This window comes from Hoplias malabaricus, chromosome 2 (genome assembly GCF_029633855.1).
Source record: "Hoplias malabaricus isolate fHopMal1 chromosome 2, fHopMal1.hap1, whole genome shotgun sequence".
Taxonomy (NCBI): Eukaryota; Metazoa; Chordata; class Actinopteri; order Characiformes; family Erythrinidae; genus Hoplias; species Hoplias malabaricus.
In genome coordinates this window covers 35968882-35991078 of record NC_089801.1, presented here as the reverse complement: position 1 = coordinate 35991078, position 22197 = coordinate 35968882, and the positions used below count along the sequence as shown (strand labels likewise).

The window sequence follows — 22197 nt, the reverse complement described above, 5'->3', positions numbered from 1 at the left end:
TCACACATTCATATAGTTTCTGAAATATTCCTCTAGACAGACCATTCTCTCACGCTCAGTAATAAATGAACCCCTTCATTCTTGTTGATCTGCAGTGAGTGGAGCGTCTCCTCCAGAGTCTGGTGGTGTATCAGAGCTGAGGCTGGTTCTGCTGGGGAGGACTGGAAGTGGGAAGAGTGCAGCAGGAAACAGGCTTCTGGGCCGAGAGGAGAGGAGCAGGGCTGGAGCGTCTACAGTGAGGCAGCAGAGTGAGTGCAGACAGGGTCAGGTGGCTGGGAGGCAGGTGACTGTGGTGGACACTCCTGACTATTTCAGTCCTGGACTCTCTCTGGACGAGCTGAGACAGGACGTGGGACTCTGTGTCCGTCTGTCGACCCCAGGACCCCACGCCTTCCTCCTAGTCATACCAGTGAAGCAGACCTCAGGAGAGGAGAGAGACATGCTGCAGAAAATGGAGGAGATGTTTGGAGAGAGATGCTGGAGGAACACCATGATCCTCTTCACCGTCACTGATGAAGACCAAGAGAAGAAGATTGAAGAGTTTGTCCAGTCAGGAAACCAGGAGGTCCAGACCCTTGTGGAGAAATGTGGGAACAGGTTTCACTGTCTCAACATTAAGGAGAGTGGAGAGGGGTCTCAGGTCTCAGAGCTGCTGGAGAAGATTGAGAAGATGGTGGAAGGAAACGGTGAGAAGTTCTACAGCAGTGAGATCTACCTGGAGACAGAAGCTCAGATCAGAGCAATGGAGACAAAGATCATGAAAGAAATGGAGGAAAAGAGGGTGAAAGAAGAGAGAGAAATTAAGGAAAAACATGAAAAGGAGCTGCAGAACTCTCTGAGAAGGATAGAGGGAGCAGTACAAGAGCACGAAGGAGAGATAAAACAACTTAACAACAGAACAACTGACCTAGAGAGAAGAATGAAAGAAGAGAGGGATGAAGAGAAAAGGAGAGGACTGGAACGAGAGCTGGAGAGAGAGTTAGAGCGAAGGACAGAAATGGAAGAAAAGGTGAAGAGACTGAAAGAGAAGAGAGAGAGGGACAGGTGTGAGATGGAGGAGAGACACAGACGGGAGATGGAGGAGATCATGGAGACGTATGAAGGAGAAGCCAGAGCTGAAGCAGAGAGAAACTTAATGAAGATCCTGCTGCCAGAAATCCGGAGAAATATTTTGGCTTCAAAGTCAAAGGCTGAGTGTCCTAACTGCAAAAGTCAAGGGCCCAAATCTGATCAGTATTTTAGGACCGCAGTTGCATGTGCGTGCATAGCCACATCAGTTGTTGTTATAACGAGGCAACTGTGGAGGTGTTAAGAGGAGCAGTACCTGGGAAAATGAAACAATTTTTATTATAGAAGAGGTACATATTAGGCTGTGTTACTAAAAGTGTTTATGAAGTTTCCATGGGTCAACACCCACTTCAAGATTATTCAGAATTTTAGAAGAAGGTGGGGTTTCCTCAGTGTGTAGGGATGTCACATGATGGTAAAACACACACAAAACCACTTCCCACAGTGAAACTCAGTCGTCTGTCCAGAAAACAGATTTGAATCAGATATTAAACCACCTATAAATGTGGCTCAGATTTGATTTCATCAGATTTAATTTTGCTGTTCAGACTACAGAAAAATCTCTCTTCCTCAAATCAGAAATGAGTAGAAACCAAACCTGCCCTGCCGTTTGAACCAAGCCACTGTGAGAAAAGATTAAGGATTCCTCAGGGTCTAAAGGAATCTCAGAGGTTTAAAGATTAATTTCACTGATGAAACAGTTATACTCAGTTGTGCACAAAGGCATTTATTCAGTTTATTGTGATGATTATGGAGAGAGGGGCATCAGGAGGAGCGTGTGAACTCAGTGTAGAGGAGTAATGAAGTGACCTTCTAAAAAGCCTAAGCCTAAAGATGGAAAACACAAAGTGGTTTGGACTGAACATTAAAACACTACTCCAGCCAATCAGCAACAGAGGGGTGTTCCTGGTCTTGCACAGGACGAGGAGACCGGAGGAGCAGGGGAGAGTTGGACCACACTTATTGTCATAGAGATATGATTTCAAAGTGCAAGCTTGTTGAAAAAGAGACAGTTTTATTTAGACAAATGCTCTCTCCCCTGGCTCTCTCAAAGAGTGTCACTGCTTTCCAGCCTGGATTTAGAGCTTCAGTGCTGCTGCGTGTAGATATTGTGTATCTATCTAGAACTGTAATCTGTAAATGATTATTCAATTTGTTACAAACATGTATTTGTTTCTGAAAATCAAACAGAATAAAATATTTTAATACAAATTCTTAATTGAATCAGTTGTTGTCTGATGTTAAGAGAATGTGAGATTACACCATTAAGATCACCTCATTGTTTCTATATTCACTGTCCATTCTTTGAGCTCCACTGACCGTACAGTAGCACTTTATAGTTCTACAACCACAGCACTTATGACAGCACCACACACACTAACACACCACCACCACATCAGTGTCACTGCAGCACAGAGACTGATCCACCACAGAAATCATACCTGCTCTGTGGAGGTCCTGACCAGTGAAGAACAGAGTAGAAGGGGGACTAACACTATGCAGGGCCACAGCAGTAATATTCAGCAGTGCTCTGTGGTCAGCGTCCTGTGTCCTGTGACTAGAGGATGACAACACAAATTGTTCAGTAACAGATGAGCTACTGTCTCTGACCTTGCATCTACAAGGTGGACCATCTACAAGTGAAACGGTGGCTTTCACAAAATAACTTAAGCAATAAAAATAACGTCTAGAGGTTGAACAATTTTTTAATATCTAACAGTCTCTAATAATGATAAATAATAGATATATTTCCAGGATATCAGATATTTTCATTTTTTCCTCAGGGCAGTGTTTCTGAACATTGTTTCTGACCCTTCTTTCACGGCTGTAGTTTATCCACTACACACTGGCACCAGGTGAATTCACAAACTACACTATAGATGTGTTTAATGAACTGGTAAATCTGTTTATAATTTATTACAGAAAGAGAGGAGTGTTCTCTGTTCTAACATCACTGTGTGTTCACTGTGTAATAATTATATATTGGTTCAGATGAATATTTATTGTTGAGGGTCAGGGGCAGAGCAGACAGTTTTGTTATTAGAGCTCTGCAATAAAACCCTGTAAAGGACAATCTTCTTAGATCAGGACACTTCTCTTTAACTGGATATAATTTTATAATTAAACTAGTTAAGAGATGTTGCTGAACAAACAAAAAGTACAGAAAGAACAAGCAATGAAATAAACTGTGAAACTTAAAGACTGTGATTGTAAACACAGTTATGTGTTACTTTAAAGCAACGTTTATCAAAGTGTGGGGCTAGGTATTTCAGGTGTGGCACAAGGAATCAGAAGAAATTAGCTTTTTATGTCTCTTTTATGCCTTTCTGTTTTACCAATAAAGCTTACTCAGTAAAACACAACCACTGACAATGAATGCTTCATTAATAGCCCTTAAACATACTAAAAAAAACACTAGAGAGGAGAACATAAAAGTAACTTACCTGGAACCAAAATAAAACCATGGAACCAAAATATGTTTAGTTTTTTTTTTTCCGCAAACTTTTATTTTGAAAATTATCATGTTTTGGCAGTGAGTCAGACAAGGTGGGTCTTCTATGGGCCAGGTGAGCTATTTACCAGACTCCTTTCAGCTCAGGTCCTGGCACACCTGTTGGGTATGTAAAGGAGGAACCGGCACCCTCCACAACCTGAAGCCGTAGGAGTCGGGGGAAGCAGCGTGCTGGGGTCTCCCCCTCTCTGGAGGAGGGTTTCCGCTTCAAGTCTAGGGAAACTTTTGGGGGGTAATTCAGGGGCACATTTCATGAGGATCCTTTTTCAGGAGACTTCTTGGATTTTCTTCATGAATGTGCACATTGGACCTTCTGAACCCTCAGCAGCTCCAGCACCTGCTCCTCGAGCAGCCCCAGCACATGCCCTTCAAGTAGCTCAAGTTATATCACACTTCCTGCTCCATTTCTGTGTTTTCTGTTCCCTTGTTTACCATGGGCTCCTTTTTTGTTTTGGTTCTTGTCTCCGCCCTAGCCCCGCCTCAGTCCCTGCCTTCTTGTTACCCTTCCCAGGTGTTCCTTGTCTGTGGTCTATGTTTCTGTGTGCATACATGTATGCTTTTCTGTCTGCATGTTTCCGCATGTCTACACCAGATAGCGGCTGTTCCCTTTTTGGTCCTGGCCAGGTTTTGTACTGGGTCATGTTTCTGCCTTTCCTGCTCGGGTTGGTTTTAAGACTGTGTTTAGTGTTTACTTTTGTTTGTGTCAAAAACGTTAGTCCTTGTGTGTACGTCCGCCTCCTCATCTTCCCCTCAGCCGTGACAAAACCAGAGGCAAGAAGAAAATCATTTGTTATCTTTTCTAGAGCTGTATGGTTCTTATGTTGATATGAACTGAGTTGTTGGGCCACAGCTTTTGATGTAGAATAAAATGGTAGATTAAAAATAAGCTTGTAATTAGACAATTCCAGTTTCCAGTCTTTCTTCGGCAACTACGTTATATTTTATATCAATATGGAGTATTTGGGTTGAACATGTTCTTAAAACTAGTTATATAGAGTACTACATGGAAAAATCCTTTAAAAATTAATTATAAGAAGTTGGATAAAGGAGCATTCGGTGGAACAAGCCTTTAAACTGTAAGCAGATACATTTATTTATTTAGTTTATTTTTGGGTCTAATAAACCTTTAAAACTAAATTATAAGCAGTTATATAGGCGGAATAAATAACACTTTAGACGCCATTTTTAAAAATAAAATATATATATTTTTTCTTTAATATTTTAATAATTTTTTTCTGTTTAATAAGCCTTTAGATACATCGCTAATGGGGTCCTAAAGCTGCAGTCTTCTCGCCTGCTTGTACCAGTAGAGGGCAGTGTCACGAAATCACAGGGTCCTACACTTGTGATCCTGAAACTGTAGCCTCCGGTTACTGCAGGAACATGTAGTGGGGAGAGGGAGGGTCGGGGCTGAGCTGCAGGAGAAACTGAAACTCAAGTGCTCTGCTCTGGACGCTGGAATTAAGAGAGAGAGGTGCCTGTTACATTTGTGGATAAATGATATTATTCATTCATTATCTGTAACCACTTATCCAATTCAGGGTCGCGGTGGGTCCAGAGCCTACCTGGAATCATTGGGCACAAGGCGGGAATACACCCTGGAGGGGACACCACTCCTTCACAGGGCAACACAGACACACACACACACACACACACACACACTTTTGAGTCACCAATCCATCTACCAACGTGTGTTTTTGGACTGTGGGAGAACACACCAACTCCTCACAGACAGTCACCCGGAGCAGGAATGGAACCCAACCTCCAGGTCCCTGGAGCTGTGTGATTGCGACACCTACCTGCTGCACCACCGTGCCGCCCCTATTTTATATTATATTATATTATATTATATTATATTATTACGTTTTTGTGGAGAGAGCGGATTTGAGCTGCTTTAAAGTGGAGCAGGTTTCTCCTGAAGCAGTCCTATAACTCTGAAGGAGAGCGAAAGGAAGGGCGGCAGAGGCCGAGCAGTTTCCCGTTTTCTGGGATTCAAATTCCTGTGGTGGACAAAAACAATAATGCCGCCACATTTACATTCAGAGTTTCCGATGAGCATTTGTTGGATGTGTTGTGTTGTGAGAAGTGCTGCAGGACTCGGTTTCAATCCGCACCGTTGACTAACGGAGAAACAAGTTACTCTTTTCTGTAACGGGAGTCCGGTTTAATCAACCGCCTTTTCAGAAACACAGTTACACTCGCCGCACGTCATATTTTTGTGCGCAGACACTGAGCGGTAAAACTCAGTGCGCGTGAAGAAGAAAGAAAGCCCTTAAGCGGTTTATAAAACGGTCATTTCTAATAGTTACTTAATAAATACAGATATCAGTTCAGTGTTTAACATGCTATGTACCTATGAAATATATATTACTGTATAGAGTTTGAGTAAATGGCGTCCAATCACAAACAATTGTAATTATATCCTCCATAAAATAATGTTTTAAAATAAGTACAGTAATTTCATTCAATATCTCATGTACATAGTGTGGTAAAAACTGAACTGATATCAGATGGTTGTATGGGCTACTTATTAAATATAACGATTTAAAGCAGTAAATTTGACTCATCTTTAAGAGCAATAGATACCATTTACTCAAAAACAATATAGTTATATCACAGTTTGTTACTTTACCTTTAAAGTGAAGGGCTTGCTTTCAGGTCTTCACCGCATTGAGTATTACCATCTCTCTCTCTCTCTCTCTCTCTCTCTCTCTCTCTCTCCCTCTCTTTCTCTCTCTCTCTCTCTGTAGGAGGAGATAAAGAGATAAAACGCAGACTGCAAGCAACAGTGAAACAAAAATCCACATATTGATCAGTTTTTGATATAATTATTGCTTCTCACAACAGGTTTAACTGTGAACATTGTGGTGTGTATTTTCCTTCACAGAGTTTAAACTCATTGGACCCCGTGGTGATAAATATGACTCTGGCTCTGCTGCTACTCTCTCCTGTCACCTGTCTCCTGAAGTCAGTGCTGTTGACCTGGAGATCAGGTGGTTTAAGGAGACGGAGTGTGTTTGTCTCTATAAGAACAGACAGGTGACAGAGGGGCGGGGCTACGATCCACCTACCAATGTGTGTTTTTGGACTGTGGGAGGAAACCCACAAGGACACAGGGAGAACACACCTCACAGACAGTGACCCGGAGCGGAACTCAAACCCACAACCTCCAGGTTCCTGGAGCTGTGTGACTGCGACACTACCTGCTGCCCTGTGAATAGTCAGGAAAGCATAATGTTTAAGAAAAAAAAAAAGATCTCTCGCCCTGGGTCTAAAACAGCTTTTCATATCCCTTTATAATGGACTGTGTTGGGAGTGGCACATAAACAGCCAATCACCGGTAGCATTCTGCTGTCTCTTAAACTGCAAGGAGTGAAAAGTGCAAATGTGGCAGTTTTCATCAGAATATATCATAGTCATGACAAAGACAGGAATAACTCTGTCTTCATGGATTCTAGTAATTGTCAAACTGCATATTATGCACTGATAGATATTTTTAATATTTTGAATAATGATAATATAAAGAATTACCCTTAATAATGTTTCATAAAACACAATTTTTATAAGATCATTTCAGATATATTTTAGATGTTCAAATACCACGTCTGAAGACAGTAATGGAACCTCGTGATAAACACATGACATTTACTACACTTTTTCAATGTAAATTTGTAAATCGGTCTGATTTGACTGGAACACAACAGGAGGGTTAAACAAATCTTCAAATGAGAGTTTTTAACTTCCATCTCCCACCTTCCTTCCCACAATGCACTGCTGCATAATCCCACTGCACTGCAGGAACTTAGAGACAGTGAAGTTTACTGATGAGAAAAGACACCACAGATAAAAGCAGTATGGACTCTGATGGAAGTGATGTCACTGTTCTTGAAAATCGTCTTGGTTACTCTCCACTAATTTAATGTAATGAGTAACTTATGAAACCATCCATTAAATCTTCACATTCATATTGTTTACTTCCACCGGTGGCGTTGACTCATGGAGAGAACAGAGGTGAGTTTAAATGAGTGTGGAGCTGCTTTGAAACTGATGGGATGTGAATGTACTGAGCTGTGCTTTGTGTTCAGAACAGACACACACACACACACACACACAGATCTAAACACTGATTCTAAGAGAGAGAGGTTCTGAATATTTTTGGACTGGTGACATTTAATAGAATACCGTCCTAACGTGTTTAACAGCAGAGACGTGTTTATATTTAATATTGTTCAATGAAGGAAACACTGTTTGATAATGAAATGGTCATTTACTGGAATTCTGTGAGGCTGCTTTGTGATAAAATCAGTTGTAAAAAGCACTACACAAATAAATTTGATCTGATTTGAATAGAAGCGATTGATCTGCTAAAGAATGTGTTTATTACAAAGTGAAGTGAAGAAATCAAACAGGATTCAGACGATCAGAAAGTCAGACTTACTGAGGAACCCATCAGGAGAAGTTCTCTAAAGCTCCAGAGCAGCACGTCTCAAACTACACACAAGATTTCACACTCTGAGCTCTTTAGTCTGGAGCTGAGGTTTTAGTGAGGTTTTACTTTTATCTCTCAAACTAGATTATTATAAGATACTATAATTATTAAATGCTTAAGTGTTTAACTGATGCACAGCTCCAGGTTTAAGAGCTTCTACATGATGTCGTCATGTGAAACAGAACACACAGGTGAAACTGTTTGTGTTATAATGTAAATAACATTTTTTAAATGTTCTGAAGTTGTAAGTGTCCTGAAGGTTTGTTGAAATGAAGGATTGCTGCAGAGCTGTGACAATGATGAAGCTTTTTAGATTCAACACAGAATAATTCAGACAATAAGTCAGACAATTTCACTGCAGGTTTAATGAAACAGACACAACCCTTTGCAGTGTTGATGGGAATTTCGGCTCTCTTTGGGGAGCCGGCTCTTTTGGCTCCTAAATGGCTCTTTGTTTTACCACTTATTTCCACTGGTACAGAACAAAATTAACTACATTTTACATGACTACTTGGACAAAATATTATTGTTTAATATTAAAAATAATAAATAGTGTTGCAATGGCCAATTGTTTTTATGTCTGTCTTGTAATAACTCACTGATTGCACTCACACATTCAATTGTATAAATAACTGGATTTTATTTAAACACCTTAATAAAAAATCACTGGTAAACTCTGAATTATAGCCAATGGAACCCAAAAGGTAGGTATTACAAAAGAGCTTATTAAATTAAATAATTATCCATTTCTGGGTAATAAAATAAACAAATACTCTGCAAAGTGCAAAACAGCAGCATTCAACGGTAGTGATTAAAACAACCACAACTGTCTACAAACATTTAACTGATTTAACATTTTCTTCAACTATTTCTTGGAAGGCAGATTGGCATTCGGGAAAACCAAGTGTCTCAGCTTTGCTTGTTGTTCTCTGGTTCGCGACCAACACATCACTACTTTGCAGTGTAATTGAGGAATGCAGTGCATTGTTGAAGTCATAATGTCGTATAGACTCAGTCCTCTGGCACATCAGGACCAGATTGTGGATTAAAGCGTATAATAAATAGTTCTGTTCACTTCACTTGACAGCTTCTTTCACAACTCACTCTATGGCACACAGACTGGGAGTCTGTCTGTCTAAATATTCACTCATTCATTCATTCATTGTCTGAAACCACTTATCCAGTTCAGGGTCGCGGTTGGTCCGGATCCTACCTGGAATCACTGCGCACATAGTGAGAACACATGTCTAAATATTATAATGGATAATAATCCAAACAGTGTTTCTCTAAATATTCTGACTTTGATCTTGGAATTATTCAGACTTTTTTCTTATAATTTTTTACATTAATCTCAGACTTTTTTCCCTCTGAATTTTTCTGACTTTAATGTCAGAGATGTTCCAACTTTATTCTCAGAATTTGAGGTTGCAGAATTGCTCTCTGTCTTCATGAATTAGTTAATTCTATCTTCTTCTTTCAGTTTTTTTTTTATGCCAGTATATGTTCCTTACTACATTGTTCAGATCAATAGTATCAGCCTGTCCTCTTTATGTCTGAAACAACAAGTTCTGGTATTGGTATTGGGATGCATTACTATACTTCATTAATTATTATACACAGATATAAAAATAAGCACACGGGTGATATGTGATAATACCATTTACTTTATCATGCTGTGTCTCTTTAATGTTTTTTAAAGGTGTTTTGCAAAATTCTGTGACAGAGAGCATTATGATCAGTGATGAAGTGGTACATGGTTTTCTAATGAACACTGATTTACCCGTCAGCTGCTTTACTCCATGAAACTAAAGGGCACAGGTCTAACTACTGCACTGATCTTCATTTTTATGGGAGCATTTAGTAAAATTGTTAGTTATTGTGGAGACTCTTCCACCAATGTGGTAACCCAGAGTGTATCTTGAACAGTAGGTGAAAGTGAAAGAGTGCAGTGTGCTTCGCTCTGGACGCTGAAGTGGAGAGAGAGGTGTGTGTAAGGTTCGTGGATGAAGGATTAACTCTGGCTTGTTTTTGTGGATCACTGTGTTTGAGACAAAGAGCGGATCTGAGCTGCTTTAAAATGGAGCAGGTTTCTCCTGAAGCAGTGATATGACTCTGAAGAAGGACGAAGGAAAGAGCAGCAGAGGTGAAACTAACAGGTTCTAGAAGGTGGTCAGTATTTGGCTGGTCAGTAAACATTTCCTAAAGTAGTGTGTAGTTTAATTTGAGAAGAGGAAAAGTGTTACATTTATGTGTAGATCTGGGTCCATTTCCTCTGAATAAGAGAAAACAATCATTAAACTAAGCATTTAAACTGACTCTTTCTGTCTCTGTCTTCCTGATTCTTTCAGTCTCTATCTCTTCCCCTTTTCTTAGTCGTTCCCTTTCCATTCATTTCTCCCTTTACAGAGAGAGGAACGTTTTTTTTTTGTTTGTTTATGTTGGTTCCAGCTAAAACTGCTATTTATTATAATAGAAAGAGAAAATGGGACTCTGGTCAGGACTATGATGTAGTTTGGGTTATTAAAATGTTGGTGTAGGCATGGATAAAGACGGATTATATGTTTATAATGCAGTGAAGTATCGGGAGGAGTTTGAGTGTGGGATTATGGGGGTTTTGCAACATTTCTGCTGATGTCTTAACATTTATTTTGAAGCTTGAAATGGCAGCATAATTTTACCAGTATTTTAAGTGCTTTTGTGTAGCTCTCCTTTTCTCTCTCTTTCTCTCTCTGTCTGTAGGAGGTCTTGAGTCTGAAGCTGGAAGAGGAGATATAGAGATAAAAATGGCGAATGCAAGCAACAGTGAGCCAAATCCAGATATTGATAAGTGTTTAATATTGATTAGTTATTGATTATCTGTAACAGGTTTAACTGTGAACATCGTGGTGTGTGTTTTCCTTCACAGAGTTTAAACTCATTGGACCCCGTGATGAGGTTCAGACTAGCTCTGCTGTCACTCTCTCCTGTCACCTGTCTCCTGAAGTCAGTGCTGTTGACCTGGAGATCAGGTGGTTTAAGGAGACAGAGTGTGTTTGTCTCTATAAGAACAGACAGGTGACAGAGGGGCGGGGCTACAAGGGCAGAGTGAGTCTGTTCACTCAGGAGCTGCAGAGAGGAAACGTCTCCTTACAGATCAGAAACTGCACACGATCAGATTTAGGACATTACCTGTGTCAGGTCACTGATGGAACAATAACAGAGGAGTGTACAGTAGAAGTGGGTGGTAAGTCAGTATTAACACAAATTAACATGTACAGTGTTCATGGGCAGCACGGTGGCGCAGCAGGTAGTGTCGCAGTCACACAACCCCAGGGACCTGGAGGTTGTGGGTTTGATTCCTGTTCCTGGTGACTGTCTGTGAGTAGTTTGGTGTGTTCTCCCTGTGTCTGTGTGGGTTTTCTCCAGGTGCTTAGGTTTCCTCCCACAGTTCAAAAACGCATGTTGGTAGGTGAATTGGCGACTCAGAAGTGAGTGTGTGTGTGTGTTATCCTGTACTGGCGCCCCCTCCAGGGTGTATTCCCACCTTATAAATTATATATGACTGTAGGTTTTTGTAACCCCTAGATTTCCAACTGAACAAATGATCAAGAGCTAATTTTAAAACTTGCTGTTGACACACGTTCACAACCAATAATTTGACAGATTCCATTACACTCTTAGTCAGTCAGAGATGAAGGGATCCATATTTACAACAAACCCACAAACAAGTAACAGCCACAGGTTCATCACAGGAATGAAATTTAATGTTCATTTTCCTAAATCTCTCCAAAGACGGATCTGTTTTCTGAGCCTCAGTAAGAAAATCTCAAGAAGCTCAACATCCAAATCAGCCACAGAATTACACAGCCCCAAAATAACTATCTGACAGAGAGGCAAAATTTCAACTGCCATAAATATAATCACATTAATTCAGCTCAATAACTTTTTTTTAATGGAGCTCACATCAGTGTAAATCCTGGAAAAACACTAGGGAAACTCTGCCACAAATTCTTCTCCACAAATTCTATTGGGCTCATTAATCACTTCAGGAACAGGAGTCAGTGTTTGTAGGAACAAGAAGTGTTTATAAATGATGTTAGTGTTTACTCACTGGGTTTTATCTCACACTCTGCTCTGTTAATTTCTTTTATACAGATCCTTCATACTTGGTGAGTAAATCACTCCTCCCTCCTCACACTGATCACAATGTCTGCTGTGTTTATAAACGTATCACATCTATTACAGTTTAATCCAGAAATCAGACACTGACCTCAGTTCTTTCAGGGAATATTCACCTGATAAAGTCTCCCATCACAGAATGAAGACTGTTCACATTCTTTCCCACAATGCACCTGCACCTCCTCAGCATCTAACATTGCTCTGAGCAGCCAGTGTTAGCTTTAGCATTAGCTCACCTCAGATATAGCTTTTGTTGTTTAAACTTTGTTCTTAGACGTGAAAACATCCCTCTTTAATTTAACGAAACCATTTCAGATTTGATTAATGTAAACACACTCTCAATGACCCATTTTCCTTCACTTTAAATTCACCAACGTCCACATTTTCTCAGTTCTCAAACACGTCTGCACTGAACCTCCTGTAAATCCAGTTTATTATTTTAGTGAAAATGGTTCAGATCGACCTCTCTGTGTTCTTCTAAACGTTCCTTTGTTCTCCTGAACATTTTGGTCTGAGAGCACAGATGTTACTGATGACCCCAGGTCTGAACTGAAAGTCTAACGGACGGAGCTGCAGTAAATAAGAGAGACAGGACTTTCTCACAGTTTCATGAATTATCAATTATTTTAATGTGAGCTGTGAATGTTTCTTCATAACCTTTCTTTTTTTAACTCTGTTTTAGGGATGTACGGCGGTAAGTGAATGTTGTGTATTTCTACTGAAAGTACTGGATTTAGTTTGTGTAGTTCATAAAGTCAGAGGAGAGTTTTAATCCAAGTCAAGCTCTCACATTAAATCCAGTTTCATCAGTTGCTCATGTTTTAAATAAAGCTTGAAATGAGAGTTTTTAACTTCCATCTCCCACCTTCCTTCCCAAAATGCACTGCTGCATAATCCCACTGCACTGCAGGAACTTAGAGACACATATGTTAATGCCATGTAGACACATTAATATTCTACATACACATAAACAATAAATTACTAGAGAGAGAGAGAACATAGACAACACATAACAATCATATAATTCTGCAGTTTTGTATTTTTGTTTTTATTCATTAATTTATTCATTTTGAAAAGTTGGATAGTTACTTTCCACTGATTTAAATATAATAATTAACATGTGAATCCATTCATAAAATCTTCACATTATTTTATATTCTTCCACAGCTGGGCAGAGGTGAGTGTAAAAAAAATTTGTATGAATTTGCTTTCTCAAATCTTCATTTTTTCATGAAAGGTGACTGACATGTGGTCACTGTCCTCTGTAAAACTACATAAATATATAGATGACTGCAAAAAAGGCAGAGCATGCATCGAGATACAGGCAAAACAAAGCACAGATAAAAATAAACAGTTTATAAAGGCTAACACACAGGTGAAATTAATTAGTAATCTTGCAAACCGGAGCATCATACACTTCTCTGACTGTACGACTGTCAGTTTGAACACGTGACCCTCAGGGAATTCTGGAAGTTGGAGTTCTCCCAGATGAGTGTGATTCTTCAGTTGTGTGGGCACCGCTGTTTATGCAGAGACTGTTTGTTGTAGACGTACTCACACATTCTCTCACACACTGTCGCCTTTGGACACTTTAGAATAGCTAATCGACCTGCCAACATTATTTACAGCTTAAGACAGAAACTGATGATGTCAGATACTGTCCTTTGGAGTTCTACACAACATCTTCACATGATACAGAGCACTTAAAACTCTTTGTTCTTTGTGTACATTCTGTGTATTAAACATCCTTATTTTGTCTTTTATCTGATTCTCTAGCTGATACAGTTGTCATTTCTCAGGTGAGTACATTATATTATAATAAACTGAGTTGATATTATCTGTGGAAATAAATATTAGAGTGTATAAAGTTAAGCAGGGTGTGTTGTTCAGAGTCTTTAAATGAATGTGCTTTGTTTGTTGGATGTTAATTTCTCTTTAATGGTGTTTGATGTGGGTGTCATTAGTGTAAACGCTGATCAGAGTTCTCTAATTGATCCTGATCCTCAGCCGCTGCAGTAGTTCCACAGCTTGTCTGTTCCACCTCTTTCCTGTTGGTTTAAATGCTGTAGTTTTTCAAACACAGTCTCAGTTTAAATCAGTGAAAGTCCTCAGAGTCTGAACTGTTAGTGATCTCAGCACTCAGTGATTCAGACCCACACATCAACAGTGATTTAAACAGAGTCTCAGTTATTGTTCATATCACATCAATATTAATTTCATACATTTTTACATTCATTTCACACTTCCGTTCACTTCTACAGATAGAGCAAGAATGGACAGAAGAGGACAGAAAGAAAATGGAGGAATCTGTTTTGAGGAGGGGTGAGTTATAAAAGAGACACTAGATCTGGTTTTCTGTTTTATTTAATATTAACACAGGTGTTCGGTGCATAAATAAAGTTTTATAAACTATATTTCTATGTACAGGTGCATATCAATAAATTAGAATATCATCAAAAAGTTAATTTATTTCAGTAATTCAATTCAAAAAGTGAAACTCTTATTTTATAGATTCATTACAAACAGAGTGATCTATTTCAAGTGCTTATTTCTTTTTATGTTGATGATTATGGTGTAATGAAAACCCAAAAATCATTATCTCAGAAAATTAGAAAAATCAACACAAAACCTAAGCCTTTAAAATGGTCCCTTAGCCTGGTTCAATAGGCTACACAATCATGAGGAAGACTGCTGACTCGACAGATGTCCAGAAGGCAGTCACTGACACCCTCCTGCTGTATCCAAGCATATTAATGGAAAGTTGAGTGGAAGGAAAAAAGGTGGTAGAAAAAGATCCCCAAGCAACAAGGATAACCACAGCACTGAAAAGATTGTCAAGAAAAGGACATTAAAAAATTTGGGGGAGATTCACAAGGAGTTGGGACTGCTGTTGGAGTCAGTGCTTCAAGAGCCACCACATACAGACGTATTCAGGACATGGGCCACAACCATGGGCGACATTTGAAACTTATATCGGGGGGGCAAGACATCTCAGCCAACATCATTAAAATAATGTAGTTTATATATAATATGACTGACATTTGTATGAAAGTAAAAATCCTCCATTTATCGAATGATATTTAGTATATAGGTAAATACTATATGTAATATAAATGATGTCCTGCTTTAGTGAAGTGCAAGAGATCGCCCACCGGGCACAGCATCTAATTCACTGACTGTTTTCTGCAAGTTCACTTGAATGGCCCGCTCAATATTCAGCACTGCAATGTCAGACAGTCTCTCCTGAGCAATAGTGTTTCTCGAGTAGGTTTTTAATTGATGTAAGCAAAATAAGTTCCGTTCACATGATGCGCAAGGTTACACACATTTACTAGGCTATTGCCTAGATCTGATGAATTAAAAAGTGCTAATCATTGATTGAAGCTTTCTTCTGATGGAATGGCACTGATAAGGGACAGGTCTGCATTTGTCTGCTCTTTGGGAAAACCATAGCATTGACAAACAAAGGCCAGGTCCTCCTCAATGTGTGATCTAGAGCTGAGAATGGTGTTCATTGCAGACTTTTCACACCATTTTCCTGAAACCAATCGTGGGTTTCTTGAACGGTTTTGTCCAGTACACCAAAACAGAATTCCTTGTAGTAACCCAAAGCTCAGTCAGCATCTACCAAGCTGTAGTCACGTGATTCTGCCCCTATCTGGCACATGAATGCATCCTAAAACTAAGGACGACCAAGCGACTCGAGCAGCTAGTACCAAAGAGAAACACAGCGTCTGTAGTTTGGATGTGCTGTGTTTTGACTATAATTAAGATGACAGTGCTCAAAATACAAGAGAGAATAAAGCTCCCAGCAACATCAGAAAAATATCCCATATTTAATACTGGAGCATATTTACAGTAAATGCCTCGTCACTGAACTATGAGGTTCAAAAATTAAAAAATAAAATAATCGTTCATTAATCATTCATTAATTGTTCTTTTCTAAAATGTACAATTAATCATGATATTGATTTGCACTCATATCGACCCGCACTACTTCTTGTTTTCATCAACTCTTTTCGCATATTCACAGTTGATCTGAGATGCAAAATTACCCGTTTTATGCAACTGTTCATATCGTTTCAGCTTTAATAATGCAGAAATGTGCCTGCCACTTTTCTGGGGTTCTTGGATTCTTTCATTAGCTTTGTTCCAGTTTCCAAATCCAGTGGTTTCAAAAGTGTCTGTCTTGCCCTCCTGGCTTCCAAATGCACGACAGGCAAAACAAAAAGCCAGATCAGCTGTAGGGCTGTATTTGAACCAGCTATAAATTTCATACCATTCTTTTTTAAACTTTCGACCATCCTTTACTGGAGATGATATTATTGCTAGATATGGCCCACTCTCAATAAAGTTCAGATTCAGGTTTATATGCCACTAATTGGATTGAAAGTGCTGATTAGCTGGGGTTGAGACTGGAGCAGAAGGGTGTGTAAGACTGGTAATTGGCATCTCGGTGGAACTTGCTTTATTCAGACTGGTGTTTTTCATTGCTAACGTCATTTTTTGTATATTGGATAATTTAGCCATTTCTATTCAGCAACCAATGCGCCTTTTAATATATGACTAATTTTTAATGGCTGCCCACTAGTGTCATAGAGACATGCTGCACTGTATTTTCGGTAATGTTTTATGGCTGTAAGAAAAAGTTACACATTCCAAAAGTTAAGTGACTTAAAGAATAATTTGTGGTGCAAATGTCCCCCCAAATGGCTACAACTGTTGCATTCCTTGTGTCAAGCCACTGATGACCCAGAGACAATGCCAGAAGTGTCTTACCTGGGCCAGGAGAAAAAGGACAGCACTGTGGCTCAGTGGTTCAAAGTCTGTATTCAAATGAAAGTAAATGTTGCATTTCATTTGGAAATCAAGTTCACAGAGTCTGGAGGAAGAGTGGAGAGGCACACAATCCAAGCTGCCTGAGTCTGATGTGAAGTTTCCACAATCAGTGAAGGTTTGGGGAACCATGTCACCTGCTGATGTTGGGCCACTATGTTATATCAAGTCCAAAGTCAGCACAGCCATCTACCAGAACATTTTAGAGCCCATGCTTACCTCTGCTGACAAGCTTTATGGAGAGGTCCACGCTGCCAAAAAAACAGTACCTGGTTTAATAACCACGATATCACTGTGCTTGATTGGCCAGCAAACTCGCCTGACCTAAACACCATAGAAAATCTATGGGGTATTGTCAAGAGGAAGATGAGAGACACCAGGCCCAACAGTGCTCAAGGCTGCTATCAAAGCAACCTGGCCACCTGCCACAGGCTGATCGCCTCCATGCTACGCCGTATTGATGCAGTAATTCTCATAAAAGGAGCCCCAACCAATTATTGATCATGTACTGTACATACTTTTCAGTAGGCCAAAATGTCTGTATTAAAAATCATTTTTTAAATTGCTCTTATATAATGTGAATCTGCCCCATCCCCAAGACTGTGGAATGTACATTAATGAATGTATGCTTGTATTATTTCTTATCTTGTGTCTCTGGTCCTGGTCCTGTTCCTGGAGGAATGGTGGAAAATTTCTGGTCTCTCTTTGTACTAGCCGAAGGGCCCACACTGAAGTATAGAGAAGGAGGGGAGGAGCTGGATCTGGGAACCTGTAAAAGAGAAAAAGTAAACAAGTTAAAAACTATTTACATATGTAAATACTCACCTGTAAAGCAGGAATAAGATGGGCATTTAACATTTGTCAACGGTTGTATTGTTGTGCATGAATGTCCTCCTGCAGTTACATTTGTTACCCCTTAGCCAGAGTTGGGTTAGCCCAATTAGAAGAGGGGCGGGGCTAAGTTACTAAAAGGCGGGTGGTAAACCCACAGTGGGGGTAGTCAGGGTGTCTGAAACTTCAGTCTCCGACAAAGTAATTGGCTGCCATAGTCCGTGAAGGTGGAAGGGGGCTGTGGTACAGACAAATGATGTCTGTTTAGTCCTAAACTGATGTTTCTTTTCTTTTTCTGGTACCCCTCTGATTGTGATGTCATCACATGTGTTACTTTGAATAAATTATCACTGAGTGAGTTACTTTTGAGTCCTGCCTGCTCCTTGCTGAGTGAATCTTCACCTTTTCATCCGTGCTCCCCACACTCCAATTTAAACATCACTACATATAATATTCAAATTTTCTGAGATAATGACTTTTGGGTTTTTATTGGCTGTAAGCCTTAATCATCAACATTAATAGAAATAAACGCTGAAATTAATCTGTATAATACATGTTTCACTTTTTGAAATGAATTACTGAAATAAATTAACTTTTTGATGATATTCTAATTTACTGATATGCACCTGTATTTGCATAATTAACTGGTCCTGGTCCTGGCCCTGGTGGGCTACTGCCTGCACATTGTATAGATTCCTCTACTCCCAACAAACCTGATGCAAATCATGAGCTCATTAATGAACCTTTCCCAAGATGAAATGAGTTTGTTTGAGAGATGAAAAAACCCACGACCAGGACTGAGAACCACTGGCTTAAACTGAAGATACTAAACAAAACAAAAAATATACAATGTGGCGAAACTCATGCACAAGCCATTTTATCATAATGATTTTTTGTTCGTTTGTTTATTGCACTGTATAATTTGATACCTATTTAAAGTATGAAGTTACATTTATTTAAGGAACAACAGAATAATTTGCTGTAAATTCTATACATACCTTAATCCTGATAATTTATTTACATTTCTGTGAAGATAGGTGAAATGTACATGTGTTTTTAATGTGTTTTTCACAGAAGCCAAACTTTTTAAAGACATAGAGAGTGTTTTAAAGCAGAGAAATGAAGAACGACTGGAAAAAGACAGACAATTGCAAATGACAGACAAACTTCTTAAAGAAACTAAAGAACAATTAGAACAAATGACCAAAGAGGCTCAGCTACAGCTTCAGGAGAAAGACACAGAGCTGGAGAATGTGAGGAAACTGCTGAGAGAGAAAGAGTCTCTACTGGAGGACACAGTGAAAGAGGTGGACAGCTGTAAAAATCAACTGGAGACACAAAGAAAGGAGCTGCAGGAAAAGAGCAGCACACTCCAGAAGATGAAGATCCAACTGGAAGAACAGAAAACTGAAGTGAGTGAAAAAGACAAGCAGCTTGAAGAGAAGGAGAGGATTGTAAGTGAGATACACACACAGCTAATGGAGAGAGAGGAGCAGGTTAAAGAGAAAGAGAGACTTCTAGAGGAGAGAAAAAAGCAGCTGCAGGAAAGAACACATCCTCCATCATCAGTTCCAGTCAGGAGGAGAAACAGCAAGCAGGGGATTCATCCAGAGAGTAAGTAACTGAACTGGTCACTTAAAACACTTAAGTCAATAAGTACATTTTTCATATTTATTTCACTATGAACGTTTTATCACACACTGACAAAGTTTACCAGATCAGAAAAGATGTGTGTAGTTCAGGAAATTAGGGAGCATTTAATATTACCATACAAATACAATATTGATTCTTACACTATATGTACAGTTATTTCTGTTATTGTTACACCCAGTTTCTTTTGCATATATTGCTGTAATAAAAGTTTTGACCTTATAAAATTTCAGCCACACAATTTTAGGTCTTTTTTTTCAGTACCAACATGAACTATCCACAAACTGTCTTTAAGAACATGTGTTCATTCTGGTTCTGTGCTTTCTCAGTCAGGGTAGAGACTCCAGGCCCAGCTCCACTCAGGAGGAGAAAGAGTACATTATACAGTTTCATGAAGTTTCTTATATACTTCTCCATGCAGAATACTGCATTCACTAACACTCAGTAATAAATGAACCCCTTCCTTCTTGTTGATCTGCAGTGAGTGGAGCATCTCCTCCAGAGTCTGGTGGTGTATCAGAGCTGAGGCTGGTTCTGCTGGGGAGGACTGGAAGTGGGAAGAGTGCAGCAAGAAACAGGCTCCTGGGCCGAGAGGAGAGGAGCAGGGCTGGAGCGTCTACAGTGAGGCAGCAGAGTGAGAGCAGACAGGGCCAGGTGGCTGGGAGGCAGGTGACTGTGGTGGACACTCCTGACTATTTCAGTCCTGGACTCTCTCTGGACGAGCTGAGACAGGACGTGGGACTCTGTGTCCGTCTGTCGGCCCCAGGACCCCACACCTTCCTCCTAGTCATACCAGTGAAGCAGACCTCAGGAGAGGAGAGAGACATGCTGCAGAAAATGGAGGAGATGTTTGGAGAGAGATGCTGGAGGAACACCATGATCCTCTTCACCGTCACTGATGAAGACCAAGAGAAGAAGCTTGAAGAGTTTGTCCAGTCAGGAAACCAGGAGGTCCAGAGTCTTGTGGAGAAATGTGGGAACGGGTTTCACTGTCTCAACATTAAGGAGAGTGGAGAGGGGTCTCAGGTCTCAGAGCTGCTGGAGAAGATCGAGAAGATGGTGGAAGGAAACAGAGAGAAGTTCTACAGCAGTGAGATCTACCTAGAGACAGAAGCTCAGATCAGAGCAATGGAGACAAAGATCATGAAACAAATGGAGGAAAAGAGGGTGAAAGAAGAGAGAGAAATTAAGGAAAAACATGAAAAGGAGCTGCAGAACTCTCTGAGAAAGATAGAGGGAGCAGTACAAGAGCATGAAGGAGAGATAAAACAACTTAACGACCGAACAACTGACCTAGAGAGAAGAATGAAAGAAGAGAGGGATGAAGAGAAAAGGAGAGGACTGGAACGAGAGCTGGAGAGAGAGTTAGACCGAAGAACAGAAATGGAAGAAAAGGTGAAGAGACTGAAAGAGAAGAGAGAGAGGGACAGGTGTGAGATGGAGGAGAGACACAGACGGGAGATGGAGAAGATCATGGAGACGTATGAAGGAGAAGCCAGAGCTGAAGCAGAGAGAAACTTAATGAAGATCCTGCTGCCTGAACTCCAGAGGGACATTTTGGCTTCAAAGACAAAGATGCAGGAGGAGTTCAGCAGACAGATGGAGGAGAAGAACATGGAGCTGGAGAAACTGAGAGAGCATTACTCAGAGCTCAGGAAGACTCACTCACTTCTGGAGGAGGTCTATGAGAGAACTGTGAGAAGGAGCTCAGAGTCAGAGGGAGCTGCTCCAGCTGCAGAAGGGGAGTCTAAAGGAATCTCTCAGAGGTTTAAAGACCTGTTTCACTGATGAACAGAGTATGAAGTCTCCCTCGTGCAGAAAAGAGCTATTCTGTCCATTGTGATGATTATGGAGAGAGTGGAAAAGGAGGAAGAGTATGAACCCAGTACAGAGGAGCTCTGAAGGAGCAGTTGGTAAAATCACAGATGTGTGTAAAATGTGGTAGTCACTACTTAACAAGTGACTTCAGCAGCTTTAAGTGCAGCATTTTGGACACAGTACGTAAAATGTATAAAATAGGACACTGGAGTAGCTACACATGAGTTTATCATGACTATTGCCAAAACCAGCAAGAGGGATATAAAGTCTCCCAGCACTGGGCTGTGGAGAAATAGGTGTGCGTTCACTGAAATGATGGAGCTCCATTCAAGTCAAGTGGTCTTCCAATGAAACAAGACATATTTCACTGAGTAAAATCACTTAAACAATCAAAAAACATCTAGAAAAGATTGGTTTTCTTTTAGTATTCAACAGTTTCTAATAAGGATAAATATTAGATGTATTTACTGGATGTGTACATTGTTACTAAATCTTCTTTCATGGCTGTAGTTTATTCATTACACACTGTCACCAGGTGAGTTCACAAACAACACACTCTCTGAAAAAGGCACTTCTCCAGAAGGAGAGGTGAATATTTAGAACATTTCATTATAGAACTGTGTAAAATTAAAGAACATAATATAAGTCCTGGAGTTGAAGTGGGGCGTGTGAAATCAACAACACTTTAAAATCTACAAATGTTATAGAATAAGATTACGTTCCTTGACTAAAGATACTGAATATGTATCCGTGAGGGTACCACCACAGAGACAGCACAAGGCACCACCAAATTAACCGTTTTTCTGACAGTGTAGATGTGTTTAATGAACTGGTA

The 22197-nt window shown here is 39.9% G+C and overlaps 1 protein-coding gene across 1 annotated transcript; it reads left to right on the top strand.

Moving 5' to 3' along the window:
• Window positions 1–13918: 13918 nt before the first annotated feature.
• On the top strand, window positions 13919–21808 carry LOC136687579 (golgin subfamily A member 6-like protein 22). The gene is made up of 4 exons (XM_066662073.1): window positions 13919–14026; window positions 14489–14549; window positions 18969–19508; window positions 20026–21808. Exons 2-4 carry the CDS (start codon window positions 14525–14527, stop codon window positions 21330–21332), a joined length of 1872 nt encoding a protein of 623 aa, XP_066518170.1. The 5' UTR covers window positions 13919–14026; window positions 14489–14524; the 3' UTR covers window positions 21333–21808.
• Window positions 21809–22197: the final 389 nt, after the last annotated feature.